This window comes from Cucumis melo, chromosome 8 (assembly GCF_025177605.1).
Source record: "Cucumis melo cultivar AY chromosome 8, USDA_Cmelo_AY_1.0, whole genome shotgun sequence".
Lineage (NCBI taxonomy): Eukaryota > Viridiplantae > Streptophyta > Magnoliopsida > Cucurbitales > Cucurbitaceae > Cucumis > Cucumis melo.
In genome coordinates this window covers 6,602,194-6,616,438 of record NC_066864.1, presented here as the reverse complement: position 1 = coordinate 6,616,438, position 14,245 = coordinate 6,602,194, and the positions used below count along the sequence as shown (strand labels likewise).

At 33.4% G+C, this 14,245-nt stretch overlaps 2 protein-coding genes across 5 annotated transcripts; both read left to right on the top strand.

Moving 5' to 3' along the window:
* The first annotated feature begins 278 nt into the window (after window positions 1–278).
* LOC103485212 (ras-related protein RABB1c-like) lies at window positions 279–2,770 on the top strand. Its single transcript, XM_008442729.3, has 6 exons — window positions 279–518; window positions 635–774; window positions 1,433–1,515; window positions 1,771–1,975; window positions 2,110–2,178; window positions 2,394–2,770. The coding sequence occupies exons 1-6, from the start codon at window positions 473–475 to the stop codon at window positions 2,484–2,486; spliced, it is 636 nt and encodes a 211-aa protein (XP_008440951.1). The 5' UTR covers window positions 279–472; the 3' UTR covers window positions 2,487–2,770.
* Window positions 2,771–7,742: 4,972 nt separating this feature from the next.
* On the top strand, window positions 7,743–12,701 carry LOC103485211 (probable galacturonosyltransferase 4). Of its 4 annotated transcripts, XM_017043830.2 has the most exons (11): window positions 7,743–8,234; window positions 8,329–8,363; window positions 8,496–8,537; window positions 8,676–8,781; window positions 8,905–9,068; window positions 9,317–9,588; window positions 9,728–10,085; window positions 10,265–10,840; window positions 11,112–11,446; window positions 11,576–11,684; window positions 12,468–12,701. In XM_017043830.2, the coding sequence occupies exons 1-9, from the start codon at window positions 8,138–8,140 to the stop codon at window positions 11,385–11,387; spliced, it is 1,926 nt and encodes a 641-aa protein (XP_016899319.2). In that variant the 5' UTR covers window positions 7,743–8,137; the 3' UTR covers window positions 11,388–11,446; window positions 11,576–11,684; window positions 12,468–12,701. The 4 variants fall into 4 exon arrangements, with proteins under 4 accessions (XP_016899319.2, XP_008440949.2, XP_008440947.2 ...); XM_008442727.3 differs by lacking the exon at window positions 11,576–11,684; XM_008442725.3 differs by having other exon boundaries at window positions 11,112–11,684.
* Window positions 12,702–14,245: the final 1,544 nt, after the last annotated feature.

Sequence of the window (14,245 nt, the reverse complement as noted above, 5' to 3'; positions counted from 1 at the left end):
ATATTTGAAATAAAACAATGTGTATTTATATTTAATGAAAATATTATTAGATGCTTAAATAGATGCGATAAAAATAAAAAAATAACAGAAGAGAATGGTGACCGTCAAAGAATATAAGATAAGATAAATAAACTACTTCTTTTATTTTCAATTTGCTTAGAAGTAAATTCGTGTATTTGTAAATCAAGAATCGTAAAACTTTATTCTAAGTTGTAAAATTATGGAAAATAAAATGTTAATTTAATAATTAAAGATACGATCTTTGTCATAAAATTTGAAACTTATTTTGGGTTTTATCGTTTCGCGATTCACCCTCTCTTCATACTTCACTCGTTTTCACCTTCTTTCATTGTGAATTGCTCTATGATTCTCCGTTTTTGCATAAATTCAGACGATAATCTTTGGATTTAATCACACCACTTTCGCGATTAATCAGTGTATTCTATTTCCGAAGCAGATCCGGCCTGAAAAAATGTCGTATGCTTACCTATTCAAGTATATCGTCATCGGCGATACAGGTACGTCTCTCACCCTCCTCAATTACTGAATCAGTTTTCTCAAGATCGCTTTGCATTTAAGGCGTCTTCTGGGTTTTTTTTTTCAATATCATAAACATCCCTTGTTTCGTCTTCAGGAGTTGGAAAATCGTGTCTTCTCCTTCAGTTCACAGATAATCGATTTCAGCCTGTTCATGACTTAACTATCGGGGTCGAATTCGGAGCCCGGATGATCACGATTGAGAATAAGCCAATTAAGCTCCAGATTTGGGATACTGTATGTTCGAATTTTGGTTTATATATTCTTATGTTACTGTCAATTGATTTTGATTATGCCTTTATTCCTTCTGTTGTGTCACTTTCTTAAAGCAGTTTTAGACTCTCTGCTTCAGTATGATTTTTTAGGTAACTTTTCAATTGTTAGCCACTCAATCACTTTGCATTGGAGTATCCAAAAGATGCTGTCCTTCTCCTTGTCAATGTATGGTGCCAATTGTCTTTTGTTATTTTCCTTTAGTGGGATCTTCGTTCATATTGTAATTGGAGCCAAACTTAGTAACGTCCTCTTTGTCCTTACTTTCTTAAAGTGTGCCCTTTCGGTTGTCCTCTTTATGATATATTTAACAAGTTTAAGAATTTTGGAGCTGGGTATTCGAATCATCAACCTTTAGAATAGAAATAGACACCTTACCGTGTAGCTTGGACTTTTTCTTTTTGGCACTTAGAATGAATTTGACCATGTTTTGGAATCTAGGAATAATCATCATCTAACCCATGAAAATTGTTGCATTAGCACGTGGTCATGGTTAATCCCACTTTGGCAAACATCGGTGTGCATTTGGTTAGGAATAGGGTGGCCATTTTTCTAATTGATAAGGCCGGCTAAGATACTGTTAACACAGTTCTAAATGTTAAGGTTTGTATGATTGTAACAGGCCGGCCAAGAGTCATTCAGGTCCATTACAAGGTCCTACTATAGAGGTGCTGCCGGTGCCTTACTTGTCTATGATATTACCAGGTCTTATTTTGTTTCTTTTTCTTCTTAAATGACTAACTAATATGCAAATGCAAAGCTCTTTTTCACTTCATCTTAATAATGCTGAATCTTTACATGCATCCTTGAATGATTAAAGAGATGGGACTCGTCATCATTTGGTTCTTTGAAATCTGTTGGAAATGGATGTCCTATTGGATTCTTAATGTGAAGTTTTTTCTAATATATCCTTACCAATCTGATTATTTAAACGAGATTTGTGTTGACTACGTTATTCAGAAGGGAGACTTTCAATCACTTGATTAGCTGGTTAGAAGATGCAAGACAGCATGCAAATGCAAACATGACAATTATGCTAATTGGTAATAAGAGTGATCTTGCTCATAGAAGGGCCGTGACCACAGAAGAGGGTGAGCTGTTTGCAAAGGAGCATGGTTTAATATTCATGGAGGCATCTGCCAAAACTGCGCAGAATGTTGAAGAGGTGACTACTCAAAATATGCTTATGCTGAAGTACTTAGAAGCATGACGAGACTTGTTTGGGTGGAAATTTTATATTATGCTAAAAACATTTAAGAAATTCAATCACTCTAAATATGACAAGCACCCCATTTTCAGGCATTCGTAAAGACAGCCGCGACCATATTCAAGAAGATTCAAGATGGAGTATTTGATGTTTCAAATGAGGTAAACATCTATCTCTTATCTTTTCAACTTCTTAAGTTCGACGTACATAGATGGAAAATTCGTGATTTGTTATTATAACATTGAACTAAATTGCTAATGTTCTTAACCTAACCAAACCAAAAAGCAAAAACATCAAGAGTGTATTCTACTTCTTATAGTGCATTATGCACAAGGAATAATGCTGTCACTGAGGCTGCATTTTTTATCCTCCTCAGTCTTATGGAATCAAAGTTGGATATGGCGGAATACCGGGACCGTCGGGCAGCAGGGAGGGATCATCTTCCCAAACTGGCGGCTGTTGCAATTGAACCATGAAATTATAGAAACTAGCTGGCTTCAACAATCTGTTTGTGCCTGCCTTAATTCATTTCATTCTTTTGATCTTTTTCATTTTTCCTCATGTGCTGCTGTGAAATGTGAATATCCCCTCCCCCTCCCCAACCAAAGAAAGATAGAAGAAGTTTTTGTGTTAAAAGAAAAGGCAGTTTCTTTTAATGCTACATTTTCACTCTGCACTCAATTCAATTGTAAATCAACATTGTTTTGAATTCATTAGCTCTTTTGGTGAAGAACCTTCAGCACCATTTCTTGATTTTCGTTGTTTTTTCTTTTTGTTCAATAAATGCGATGACGGGGATCGTACTTTGATTTTCAATCTCAAGAAACATAAGTGGTGTCATATCATTGAAGTATATTTGGTTTGTCCTACTTTTAGTAAAAAACCTTTAAGAGTCGTTCACACATCCGTATATATGCTTTCAGCTACGTTTGTTTTGTCAATTATGATTGATACTTCATCTTGCCTCTATTGAACAGGAATAGAGTATAATGGACGTTTAAAGGAGTTATAAGAATCAAAATTGTTGAGTTCACACGACATTGAGTGGAAGTTATGTTACTTTACCTACAAGTAATGTTTTCAACACTGGACCCAACTATAAATCTCCACACAAATCATGTTGCATCTCAGAATTCAGTTCAAATATTGGTTTTATGCATTACAAAGTTTTTTTTTAACAACACACTTATTAGGGACAATTGCAAATATAATTATCATACCCAAAATATTAAAATTTAGCGTTGATAGTCGACCATGCTCTAATATGAGCACATATATTTTGCTATATCTTTAATCTTTTTTTTTTTTTTAAAAAAAATAATGTTATACACTTAATTTTCACATTGATTATCTGTTTGAAATTATGTTGGTTTTATCATCCAATTCTCTCCCTTAAAAAATTTGAACTATTAGTTACACATTCAATAAAGACAAAAAAGATTCAAAAGTTGGCTGATTTTGTTGAAGCACACTTTTTCATAAAAACTGTTTTTTTTTTTTTTAAGAAAAGTTTTGACCAATAATTTAAATATAAATTTAGAGTAATTTTGTAGTCTCTTTCACGACCTTTAAGATGATATTAGAGTAGTGTGGTTCGAAATGTTGTATGCTTATTTAGAAATTTTCATTATCTATCAACCACCTGATCAAATAATTTAATTATTCATATATTATAAGCTTTTCGATGTGTTTTTGTTAATTTATAATTGATTTGGTATTCCATATACAAACAAAGATTAAAACCAATTCACAAAATTAAAGAAAGTTCCAAAAGGAAAAAAGCCTAATCTCCACCCATATTTCCATCAACTGGAAAATTCTCACGATTTTTTTTTGGATCGAAATGGCAAGTCCCTATCAATGGAATTCCATAGGGAGGAGGAGCCTATGTAGGATCAGACCTCAAACAGAAAGAAGAAGAAGAAGAAGAAGAAGAAGAAGAAGAAGAAGAAGAAGAAGAAGAAGAAGAAGAAGAAGAAGAAGAAGAAAGAAGAAGAAGAAGACAGCAAAATCATCGCATGCAAGAAATTCATGACCGATTCTACAACGCACTACTCCCTTGTTGAAGCGGTTGATTAAGCACAGACCTCCAGATACAATCCATTCCCTCCCCTCCCTGCTCTCCGCCGTCCAAAGACGGCGGAGGCTGCGGCAGCGCTTGTGCCTCGTAATCCTTCTCCCAAGGATCCGGCAGAAATTCTGTAAACGCCGTCGTTCCAATTGTAAGCGGAGTAGCAATATCAACGGTGGATGATGCTCCATTGTAAACGGAGGTGAAGAAAACGTCTTCAAATTTCCAGTCATCGGATTTGGAATAAATCAGGCCGTCCTTCAACCAAGGGAAATCGAAGACGCCGAACGACAACAGATCGAAATCAAATGATGTACCAGGAGAAGAATATTCTTGATCAGCATCGTGGCTGTGCTGCCTCTTTACGTTAGCGATCTCCGGCGGCGAAGATTGATCATACATACCATCGGGTGGTGGTGGTGATGGTGATGATGATGATGATGATGATTCTCGTGGTCGCTTTGTGTTATGGCGTTCCATTGCATAAACTGATGGAAGTGATTTGGAAAATGAACGATGAAAAACCAATTATATATATATATATATATATATATATGGGCGGGTAAAGGTAAAAGGAAAATGAGAGATTTTGTTAATTGGAAATAAATAACTTTGTTAAATTACCCAAAATACCCTCCACTTAAACTATGCGTTGGCTCTCCTCTCATCCCAACCAACAATATTTAAGTTCATCTCAACGTGCATTTTAGCATTTTATCGAACACCTTCGTTGTTGAATTTATAAATGAAATGGTTCGATTATGTCCACTTAGGTGTACAAATTAATCATAAACAAAGAACGTCATGTAGAATGGTAAGAAGAAAAACTCCAACTTATACGCTTCACAAATACACTATCATTTGAATATAGTTTTTTTTTGTTTGTTTGTTAATTTAATTACAAAATGTCTATAGAAGAGTTGTTTTCAAACGATCTTCAAACTTCAAGATTAAATATAAAATTCAAAACATTCTTTATTATTTAGATTAAAATATATAATACTCTAAGGTTCGTGTAAGATTATATGTTTAAGGAAGTGGAGAATATAGGAAGTAAAATAGGGAGGGAAAAATGAAAAAAGAAAAGGAGTCACGCAAATAGTGAGGAAATGGCGTGGGTTGTGGGGATATAAGTGAGGGAGAGGAGAGCATGATTGAACACCCAACAAACATGAACATGTTACACATGAGGTCCACCTTCCAAGGGTTTGTTCCACTTTTCACGTTCCATCCTCACGCTTTCATTACACCATCCCCCTCCATTCCAACTTCAACACACACATTCATCTATTTCTCTCCTTTAAATCGCAAAAACCTGAATTCCTTACAATCTCATGTGTTATTCTTTTATGTTTTCAACTATGTTACCAATTACCCATTCTTATACTTAACATTCTAAATTAATTACCTTCTTTCTTTCTTTTTTTAGACCAATTTTGTCACGACATTTCTATATAAACCAATTTTGTTAGATTTAGAGACAGTTGAGTACTAATGTGTCCCTTCCCTAAATTAAAATGTTGTGTGTTTTATTTCTAATTATCTAATCACATCGATGATTGAGCTTCGTCCACAATCAGCAAATTTGGATAGAGGAAACGATTGACCATGAATTTATAAATTGGGATTAAGTTGAGCACTTAGTATTTTATTTTATAAGTTCATTCCCACAATTTTTTTAATATCTTGAATTTAGGCTTTTTTTTTTATTAAGATTTGACTATATACAATATTGTTCTTCACATACCTATTCATGCCAATATTTAGACGGATAGGACACATCTGATTTGATCTATGTGCAATTTAAGGGAAAGAAAACACGCAAACAAAGAAAAGCAATTCATATATATATATATATATATATATATATATATATATATATATATATATATATATATAGTTTAGGGTTTATATATAATTAAGATGAGTTTTTATATAATTATATTCAAAATAATTAAGTATATAGCAACATTTTAAAAAAAATGCAAATATAGTAAAATCTGTCAAAATCTATCAATGATAAGAGTCTATCAATGATAGACCAACATTTGCTACATGGTCTATCACTGATAAACCATAAGAGTCTATCAACGATAGAACTACACTTTGCTATATTTACAATTTTTTTAAAATATTGTTATATAGTTAATAATTATTCTAAAAATCACTTTGCTATATTTACAATTTTTTTAAAATATTACTATATACTTAATAATTATTCTAAAAATCACTTTGCTATATTTATAATTTTTTAAAAATATTACTATATACTTAATAATTATTTTAAAAATTGCTGGCTATTATAACCGGTAATTTGAGACAAATCCTTTCTTTTGTTGGTGTGTGAATGGGCCGGCGATTTGGGCCCATGGCAAAGTAAAATTTTGAGACCGAAGGGTGTGTCAGTCAGCAGTTGTTGAATACTTTTAGTAGAGTATTGCAACGGTCTATTTCTAACATTAATTTTATTTTGACAACTATCACTTCTTTATTGACAATTATGATGACTGCGTATCCTCCTAAAATAAATCAAAATAATTCATTCATCTACATTTTTAAATTGATTAAATTCTGTCAACAGTTCCCAAAAAAAATAAAATTTAGGTGGCTTCTCGCTTTAGAATTACGTGGGAGTGGGAATGAGTTTACACGTTTGGAAAATGATAGTGAAAAATCTTATTCCTTTCTATCTTTTTTGCTATTCCACTCTTTCTTCCATCTTCTCACTTGTTTCTCAATCATACACTAAACACATGTTATTATAACACTGCTATCATAATATTTTCCTCAAACACATACTATCATAATATTACTTATCGTAATCTTCTTCCAAACACATACTATCATAATATTACTTATTGTAATCTTTTCCCAAACACATACTATCACAACACTAGGCCTATTATAATACTGAGATTATCATAACACTAACTATTCCATAAATCAACATTTCCCCCGAACGTTCCCTTAGTGATTGTGATTTGATAAAATTTCATAAAAGGCGTATCATACTTTAACAAACACTTCCAACGACATACATAATCTTTAGAACTAGTTTATAAGTACTTTTATAAATCATAAGAACCAACTTCCGACCTTCTTAAAATGGTAAGATTAAGTCAAAATTTAACCAATTTTTTTAAAATATATTATAAAATACGAGACGCATAATTGAAAATACGTAAATTTATAAAATTTTAAAGTTCCTAAAGACATTAAACATCAACTTAATAGTTTATATAGACCTACTAAACACAACGAAAAAAATTCCAACTTATGACATAGATATAAACTTCAAATTAAGAGACTAAACTTATAATTTACTTGTAATCATGATTCAGGATTATAATCAATGTTTAAAACATCGACGTCGATAAAAATATCAAAATCTTAATTTTACAAAACTTTCGATCAAAATATCGATTTCGTAAATTTATTCTATCAAACCCAAGAAAATTTAAACATAACAATTAAAATTAGATAACAAATATTATGACAAATAAAATATAACTATATATATATATATATATATATGTATGTATGTATGTATGTATATAAAAGGTGAAATGAAATATAAATAATTAAGAGGGTAGAGGTGTCCGTGTCCGTAATTACCTCTTTCAATCACGTGTTTGACATCTTTGATTCTTAGTTGTCACTCTTTTTTTTTTCCTTCTCAAAACTGCCACTCCCATTGCGCCAACCCCGACACAACACGCTCACGCTCTTTCCATCAAAATCAAATTCCTTTCATCTTCTTCTTCCGCCATTTTCTTTTTCTTGAAAAAGCTTCTACCTCACCACTGTTTTGCTGTTCTCTACTCTTACCGACGATTCAGTTTCGTCCTAACCGAAACCCCTCTTATATTTCCTTTATCCATTCCCTTTTTTTTTTCTCTTCTTAATAATATCCTTTCCCCTTTTCCATTACCTTCTGACCCATTCTTTGAAGACGCGTGTCGTTTCTTTGCCTTATCGATCCAGCCCAACGAACGAACGGTGGACTCAGGATTTTTCATTATTCTGCATATTTCGTGTTTTCATGAAAAATGCTGATCAGAAATTTGGTGGCCTTGATGCTCTTTTTCACGGTCATTGCTCCGATTTTGCTTTACACTGATCGCCTCGCCTCCCTTAAGTTCTCATGTTAGCGTTCTTCTTCTTCTTCTAACTCACTGATTTAGTTTTTATTATTGCTGTTTATTTTTTAGATTTTAATATTGGGTTTTTGTTTCTGCAGCTAAAGGCGATCTTGTTGAAGGTTTTGCAACTTCCGTAAGTAAAGCGTTTAAATAGCTTCCTTTTTTTAAATTTTAATTGCAATATTTGCAGAACGGTGTTTGGTTGGATCGTTTGGGTATTTTCTCTCAGTTCTTCTTCTGATTTTCCATCGTCTTATTGAACTAGGGTTTCAATAGCAACTACGGGCATCTGAATCTTGTTGATGGGGTATTTTATTTATCAATTTCCCGTGTTTTTTTTTTAAATTCTATTTTTGGATTATTACTTTATTTTGTTATTCTTTTTGCATATTTGAGTTACCAAGTTTCTGATGTTTTTTCTTTGATTCATCGTTTTGGGCTATAGAAATCTTCATCAAGCGTAAAAGAGCCCGTTGCGATTATTTACTCCGACAACAAGTTGCTTCCAGATTCAGCTGCTTCGAACTGGCAGAGCAATGATGGCATCCAAGGTTTGGCAAAGAATTTGCTATATGATATATATATTTCTTTGTTTTTGCACCATTGCTTTCTAGTTTTGTATGTTTCTTTACCTTGTGATTTGTTAATTTCTTCTTCTGGTGCACAATCTCTAGGCGTAATAGAGCGTAAATCTACTCGAGTATTGTCCACAACTGATGAGGAAGGTCTTTCTCAAAATGAGAATCCCATTAAAGAAGTTACGGACCCCATTGGGCTGCCAAATATCATTTCAGGGAATCCCAATAGTACCAGTGAAAAGAACAGCGAACTTGATCCTGTATGAATATTCTTTTTTTTTTTTTTTTCATTTCTCCTATACTATTTAGTTGTATTGTATTTGCATGTTCATGGTGATATTTGGTAGCCTTTGATAGCTCTTTCATGATTTCACATTGATAGCTCTGGCTTTCAGTTCTTAACTAAATGGTAATGTTATATTGTGCACGAACTTCCTTATTACCAGAATTAATCATTTTAACTCTACTTTCTCTTCTTCTTGTTCTGTGTTGCCGTGTCAACTACCAGAACCTAAAACAGGAGCAGTCAGCCACTCAGACTTCTGAAAAAACTGATGGGGGAGAAATAGTAAAATCAAGATTTCAACAAGACAGTGTACAAGTTGCTCATCCTAATGCTCGGGTAAGACATCTCAAGGACCAGCTCATCAGGGCCAAAGTTTACCTCTCGCTTCCAGGCACTAGGAACAATCCCCACCTTACAAGAGAACTTCGACTGAGGATAAAAGAAGTTCAACGAACATTAGGTGATGCAAGCAAGGATTCTGAGCTACCTAAAAAGTAAATTTTCTGTCTGGTGGCATTCATGATCACTTCGAAAATGAGTTATTCTTTTTTATATATCTATTTAAATATAATTGGATGGCACATTCTTGAGAGGGTCTTTGTGTTCATTGTTGGACTTCTATTAATGTTGCAGTGCCCATGAGAGATTGAAAACGATGGAGCAAACCTTGGCAAAAGGGAAACAAGCTCAGGATGACTGTTCTACCGTAGTAAAGAAACTACGAGCGATGCTTCACTCAACTGAAGAGCAGTTACGAGTGCACAAGAAACAAACCCTATTTCTAACGCAATTAACAGCAAAAACACTTCCTAAAGGCCTTCATTGCCTTCCCTTGCGCCTGACAACTGAATACTATTCTCTGAATTGGTCCCAACAGCCATTCCCAGGTCAAGAGAAACTTGAAGATCCAGACCTGTATCATTATGCATTATTCTCAGATAATGTATTGGCAGCAGCAGTAGTTGTTAACTCAACAATTACTCACGCAGAGGTATATATTTCTCATGGAACTATGCTGTCTTTTTATAGTTTATATAGTGACTTCTTTTTCACATTTAATTGGGATTGGTAGGAAGAATCTGATTTCTTGTCATTGTTAAAGTTTATACAACTATGGACCTTTTCCTTTGTTTGAGATCGTAACTTATGTAATGTATTTGATATTTTCAGGACCCTTCGAAACATGTTTTTCACATTATTACAGATAGACTCAACTATGCAGCAATGAGGATGTGGTTTCAAGCAAATCCACCTGACAAAGCTACAATTGAGATTCAGAATATTGAAGAATTTACATGGTTAAATGCCAGTTATAGTCCAGTTCTTAAGCAGTTGGGTTCTTCATCCATGATAGATTATTACTTCCGGGCTCATCGGGCTAGCTCTGATTCAAATATGAAGTTCCGGAATCCAAAGTACTTGTCCATCTTGAACCATCTACGATTTTACCTCCCACAGTTATTCCCGAAGCTCCAAAAAGTTTTGTTCCTGGATGATGATATAGTTGTGCAGAAAGATCTCACGGGACTTTGGTCCATTGATTTGAAAGGAAATGTTAATGGTGCTGTTGAGACTTGTGGAGAAAGCTTTCATCGGTTTGATAGATATCTCAATTTCTCAAACCCTCTCATCTCAAAGAATTTTGACCCTCATGCCTGTGGCTGGGCATATGGTATGAATATCTTTGATTTGGATGAATGGAAGAGGCAGAATATTACACAGGTGTACCACTCCTGGCAGAAGCTGGTAAGTTCTTAAGGATGGATATTTATTTTACTTGTGAGCAAACCTTTTCAACACTGAAAATACATCTGGAAGAAATTTTGAAATGAAACATCTTTGTTCTGTTTTTATTATTATTATTATTATTATTATTTGGTGGGGGTGGCGGGGAGAGTCTGATGCATATCTATTTAGTGCTGGGAAGTATTGTTTTATTGTGACTTGTAGATCCTAGCTCTTTGGAAGTAGAATTAGGGTAGTCCTCTTGCTCAAAACATTTGCTTTTTTTATTCAGAATTACGACAGGCAATTGTGGAAGCTGGGGACATTACCACCGGGTCTTATCACATTTTGGAAGCGCACTTATCAGCTCGACAAATCCTGGCATGTTTTAGGTCTAGGATACAATCCTAATGTTGGGCAGAAGGAAATTGACCGAGCGGCCGTCATACACTATAACGGAAACATGAAGCCATGGCTCGAGATAGCCATACCCAAGTACCGAAATTATTGGGCAAAGCATGTTGATTTTGACAATGTATATCTAAGAGAATGCAACATTAATCCATAAATGGTCCTTGTGGACTCCTAGTTTCCTCCATGATTTTAACATCCACAATAGTTTTCCAGGTCTGGATCTCTGCTTTTTTTTTTTTTTTTGTTCTCTAATTTATTCTTTTCCCTTCTCCTTAATTTGTTTATTGGTTATGTAAATTAGATCTTAACTGATGCTATCTATTTTAAATTTCCCCACCTTAGATGTATATCATATGTGGGTCTTTATATTCTGTTGCTGTACAAAATCTGCTTAACCAAATCCTTTTCCTCAAACATTGCCCCAGTCGCAAGTTCAACTTTCGGAAAAGATGTCAGCTTTCTATCTCTCTCTCTCTCTCTCTCCCTTTTATTATATATTTTCTGAAACTCCTATTTCGTAAAATTCAAAGAGTAACTGAAACAGGCCAGATGAGGGCGCTATACCAAAAGGAGATTGCAAAAATTAAACTAGAGAGAGAGAGAGAGAGAGAGAGAGAGATTTGGCATTCGTCATGAACTGTTAGCATTTCCGATTGCTCTTTCTTTGATTTACATCCCCAAGTTGCTTGTCTATTGAGTTCATTCTTTGTCCGATAATCTGCATTTAATCAACTTCAATTTAAATTTATATCAGTAGTGCTTTATCTGGCATGATTTTGCACAAACAGAAAGACAGACAAAGACAAAGGGTTGGGTTGTAGCTTGGAAATAGGATTTAGTTTCATAATGAGAAGAGCGGTGGGGAGTTGACGGTTGGTGAATTGAGGAAAAAGCAAAGGTGTTTTATGGCTGTGGCATTATGTGTGCAGCTGGCTTTGTTACCTGCTGCTTTATTCCTTCAATCACGCCTGTTTGGTATCTTTTGCCTTCTTTACTTAAATTTGATTGATTGAATACTTCTCTTTCTCTGTGGGGCCTATTGAAAATGCCTCCTAACTTTGTTTCAAATTTCAAACTGTGTGGATATAATTCTTGTATATGACTCAATGTCTTTATTTTTGTTTCATATCTGGATTTTGGGTCTTAACTATTAATTTATAGCCATTTTCTTTGCCACTAACTTCATGGCCCAGTAGGGATCGGCCTGCATGCCTAACCCTCTCTTTCTATGCAGCTCCATAACTTCTTTGAGACAGATGGGGTTGGATGGGTTAAACTCATGGACAATAGACTAAAACCAAGCAAAAACTCCGAGGTATTATTTGTCTTTGTGTGTTTGTGTAAATCTAATTAAACCTTTGGACGAAGCTAACTTGTGCGTGACTTAACTAGTCAACATGTATGCTATCGACCTAGATGTCAAAATTTGATACTGTACTCAGGAATTTATGGGATGGATTTGTAGTAATTGATCTTGTTGCTCTCTTTTCGAGAAGTGATTCTAATTTGATTTTGATGGCTTTAAAACCCTATTCATAGATTAACCTTGATCACACGTGTATTTAGGGTTAGAAGATAAGAATTAATCTAATCCAACCTTTTTGAGATGAGATGGAGGGAAGAAAAGGGAATGAAGAAGATAACCAAGAAGAGGTGAAATAATTTTCTTAATCTTTATAATTATGATTAATTGGGATTATTGGGCTTGATTACTAGTTAAAATCAGATATCAAATCAACATGTTGATTTGAAAAATACAAAAGAAAGTTGAGTAAAGAACCGTTGTTGTTAATAAATCGAATCAAATGGTGAAATTGATTGAAATGGACTAAAACATAATGAATAATACTGAAACTAATCAAATCAACAATGATGATTAATAGAGCTGGAGAGCTTTTTCATTCGTTTTTCAAATTGCATAAAAACAAACCTAGAAATTTATTTAGCCAAATAGATTGAATCAACCTACCTCAATTGGGTTGTTGTTTGTTTTTATTTGGAGTTGCAATCTTATAGTTTAGGCAAGGCATGTGAAGAGTTTATTAAGATATGAACCTTTTTGGGTGAAACCATGAGGATCAAATGATCTAAGCAATTATACATTTCATATGATCAATGATTGTACATAGAGATCACATCAGATCAAACCAACCATATCCCATATCGCTAAATGCAATAATGCTTCAATTGAGATCTAGATTGGCCCTTGACCATATCTCTTTGTTCTTGTCTATCAATTTATATTGAAACAGTAAATATAACAATATGACTCAAAGTAATTATAAATATGATTTATCAAAGTTTAGATACAACAAAAAATGCAAAAATGCAAAAAAGAGAAAAAAGAAAAAGAATCGTAGATACGACAAGACAAGAGTTATATAGTTTTTGAAGCCTACCAGTGATAGCATTATATCATTGAAGATTGTGTCAATAAGAGTTTATCAACGATGGATCATATCATTGTTAAATTTTGCTATATTTGCAACTTTTTAAAAATATTATATACATAATTATTATTCTTAAAAAAATGCTACCTAGTGTAATTATCCATTTATAGTTATTTTTTGTTTTTCAAAAAAAGAATCCTAAGTTTTGTCACTTGTTTAAAATAATACTTTTTTTTAAAGTTGCACTATTGTCTTTTTAACTTTTCTAAAATATTTGAAGTTTTTTCTTTTGAATTAAAAATCATTTAGAATGTATGACAAAAACTTTCTGTCTAGAATAATATGAAAATAATTAAGATAACAATGATTTAAGATGATAATCATTAAGATAACAATAATTTGAGACGAAACTCTTTTTTTAGGTCTTAATTTCTATCTAAAGTTCTAATAAATTTTGGAGGATAATTATGAAGAGTTTACTAAAGATTATTGCACATGATTAATTTTCAAGTAAATGGCTAAGTTGATGAACAACAAATTTAGTAGTATTGCATCATCTGAAAATACATGGAAGTAGATGGCTAAGTTTATGAATATTTTCGTTTTCTTTCGTATTTTAGTC

Bases quoted from the DNA above. Each gene is read 5' to 3' on its own strand.
- LOC103485212 (XM_008442729.3), top strand. From the start codon at position 473: ATGTCGTATGCTTACCTATTCAAGTATATCGTCATCGGCGATACAG. The intron at 775-1,432 runs GTATGTTCGAAT...TGATTGTAACAG, and splicing joins AGCTCCAGATTTGGGATACT to GCCGGCCAAGAGTCATTCAG. The intron at 2,179-2,393 runs GTAAACATCTAT...TATCCTCCTCAG, and splicing joins TATTTGATGTTTCAAATGAG to TCTTATGGAATCAAAGTTGG.
- LOC103485211 (XM_008442727.3), top strand. From the start codon at position 8,138: ATGCTGATCAGAAATTTGGTGGCCTTGATGCTCTTTTTCACGGTCATT. The intron at 9,589-9,727 runs GTAAATTTTCTG...TTAATGTTGCAG, and splicing joins GATTCTGAGCTACCTAAAAA to TGCCCATGAGAGATTGAAAA. The intron at 10,086-10,264 runs GTATATATTTCT...TGATATTTTCAG, and splicing joins CAACAATTACTCACGCAGAG to GACCCTTCGAAACATGTTTT.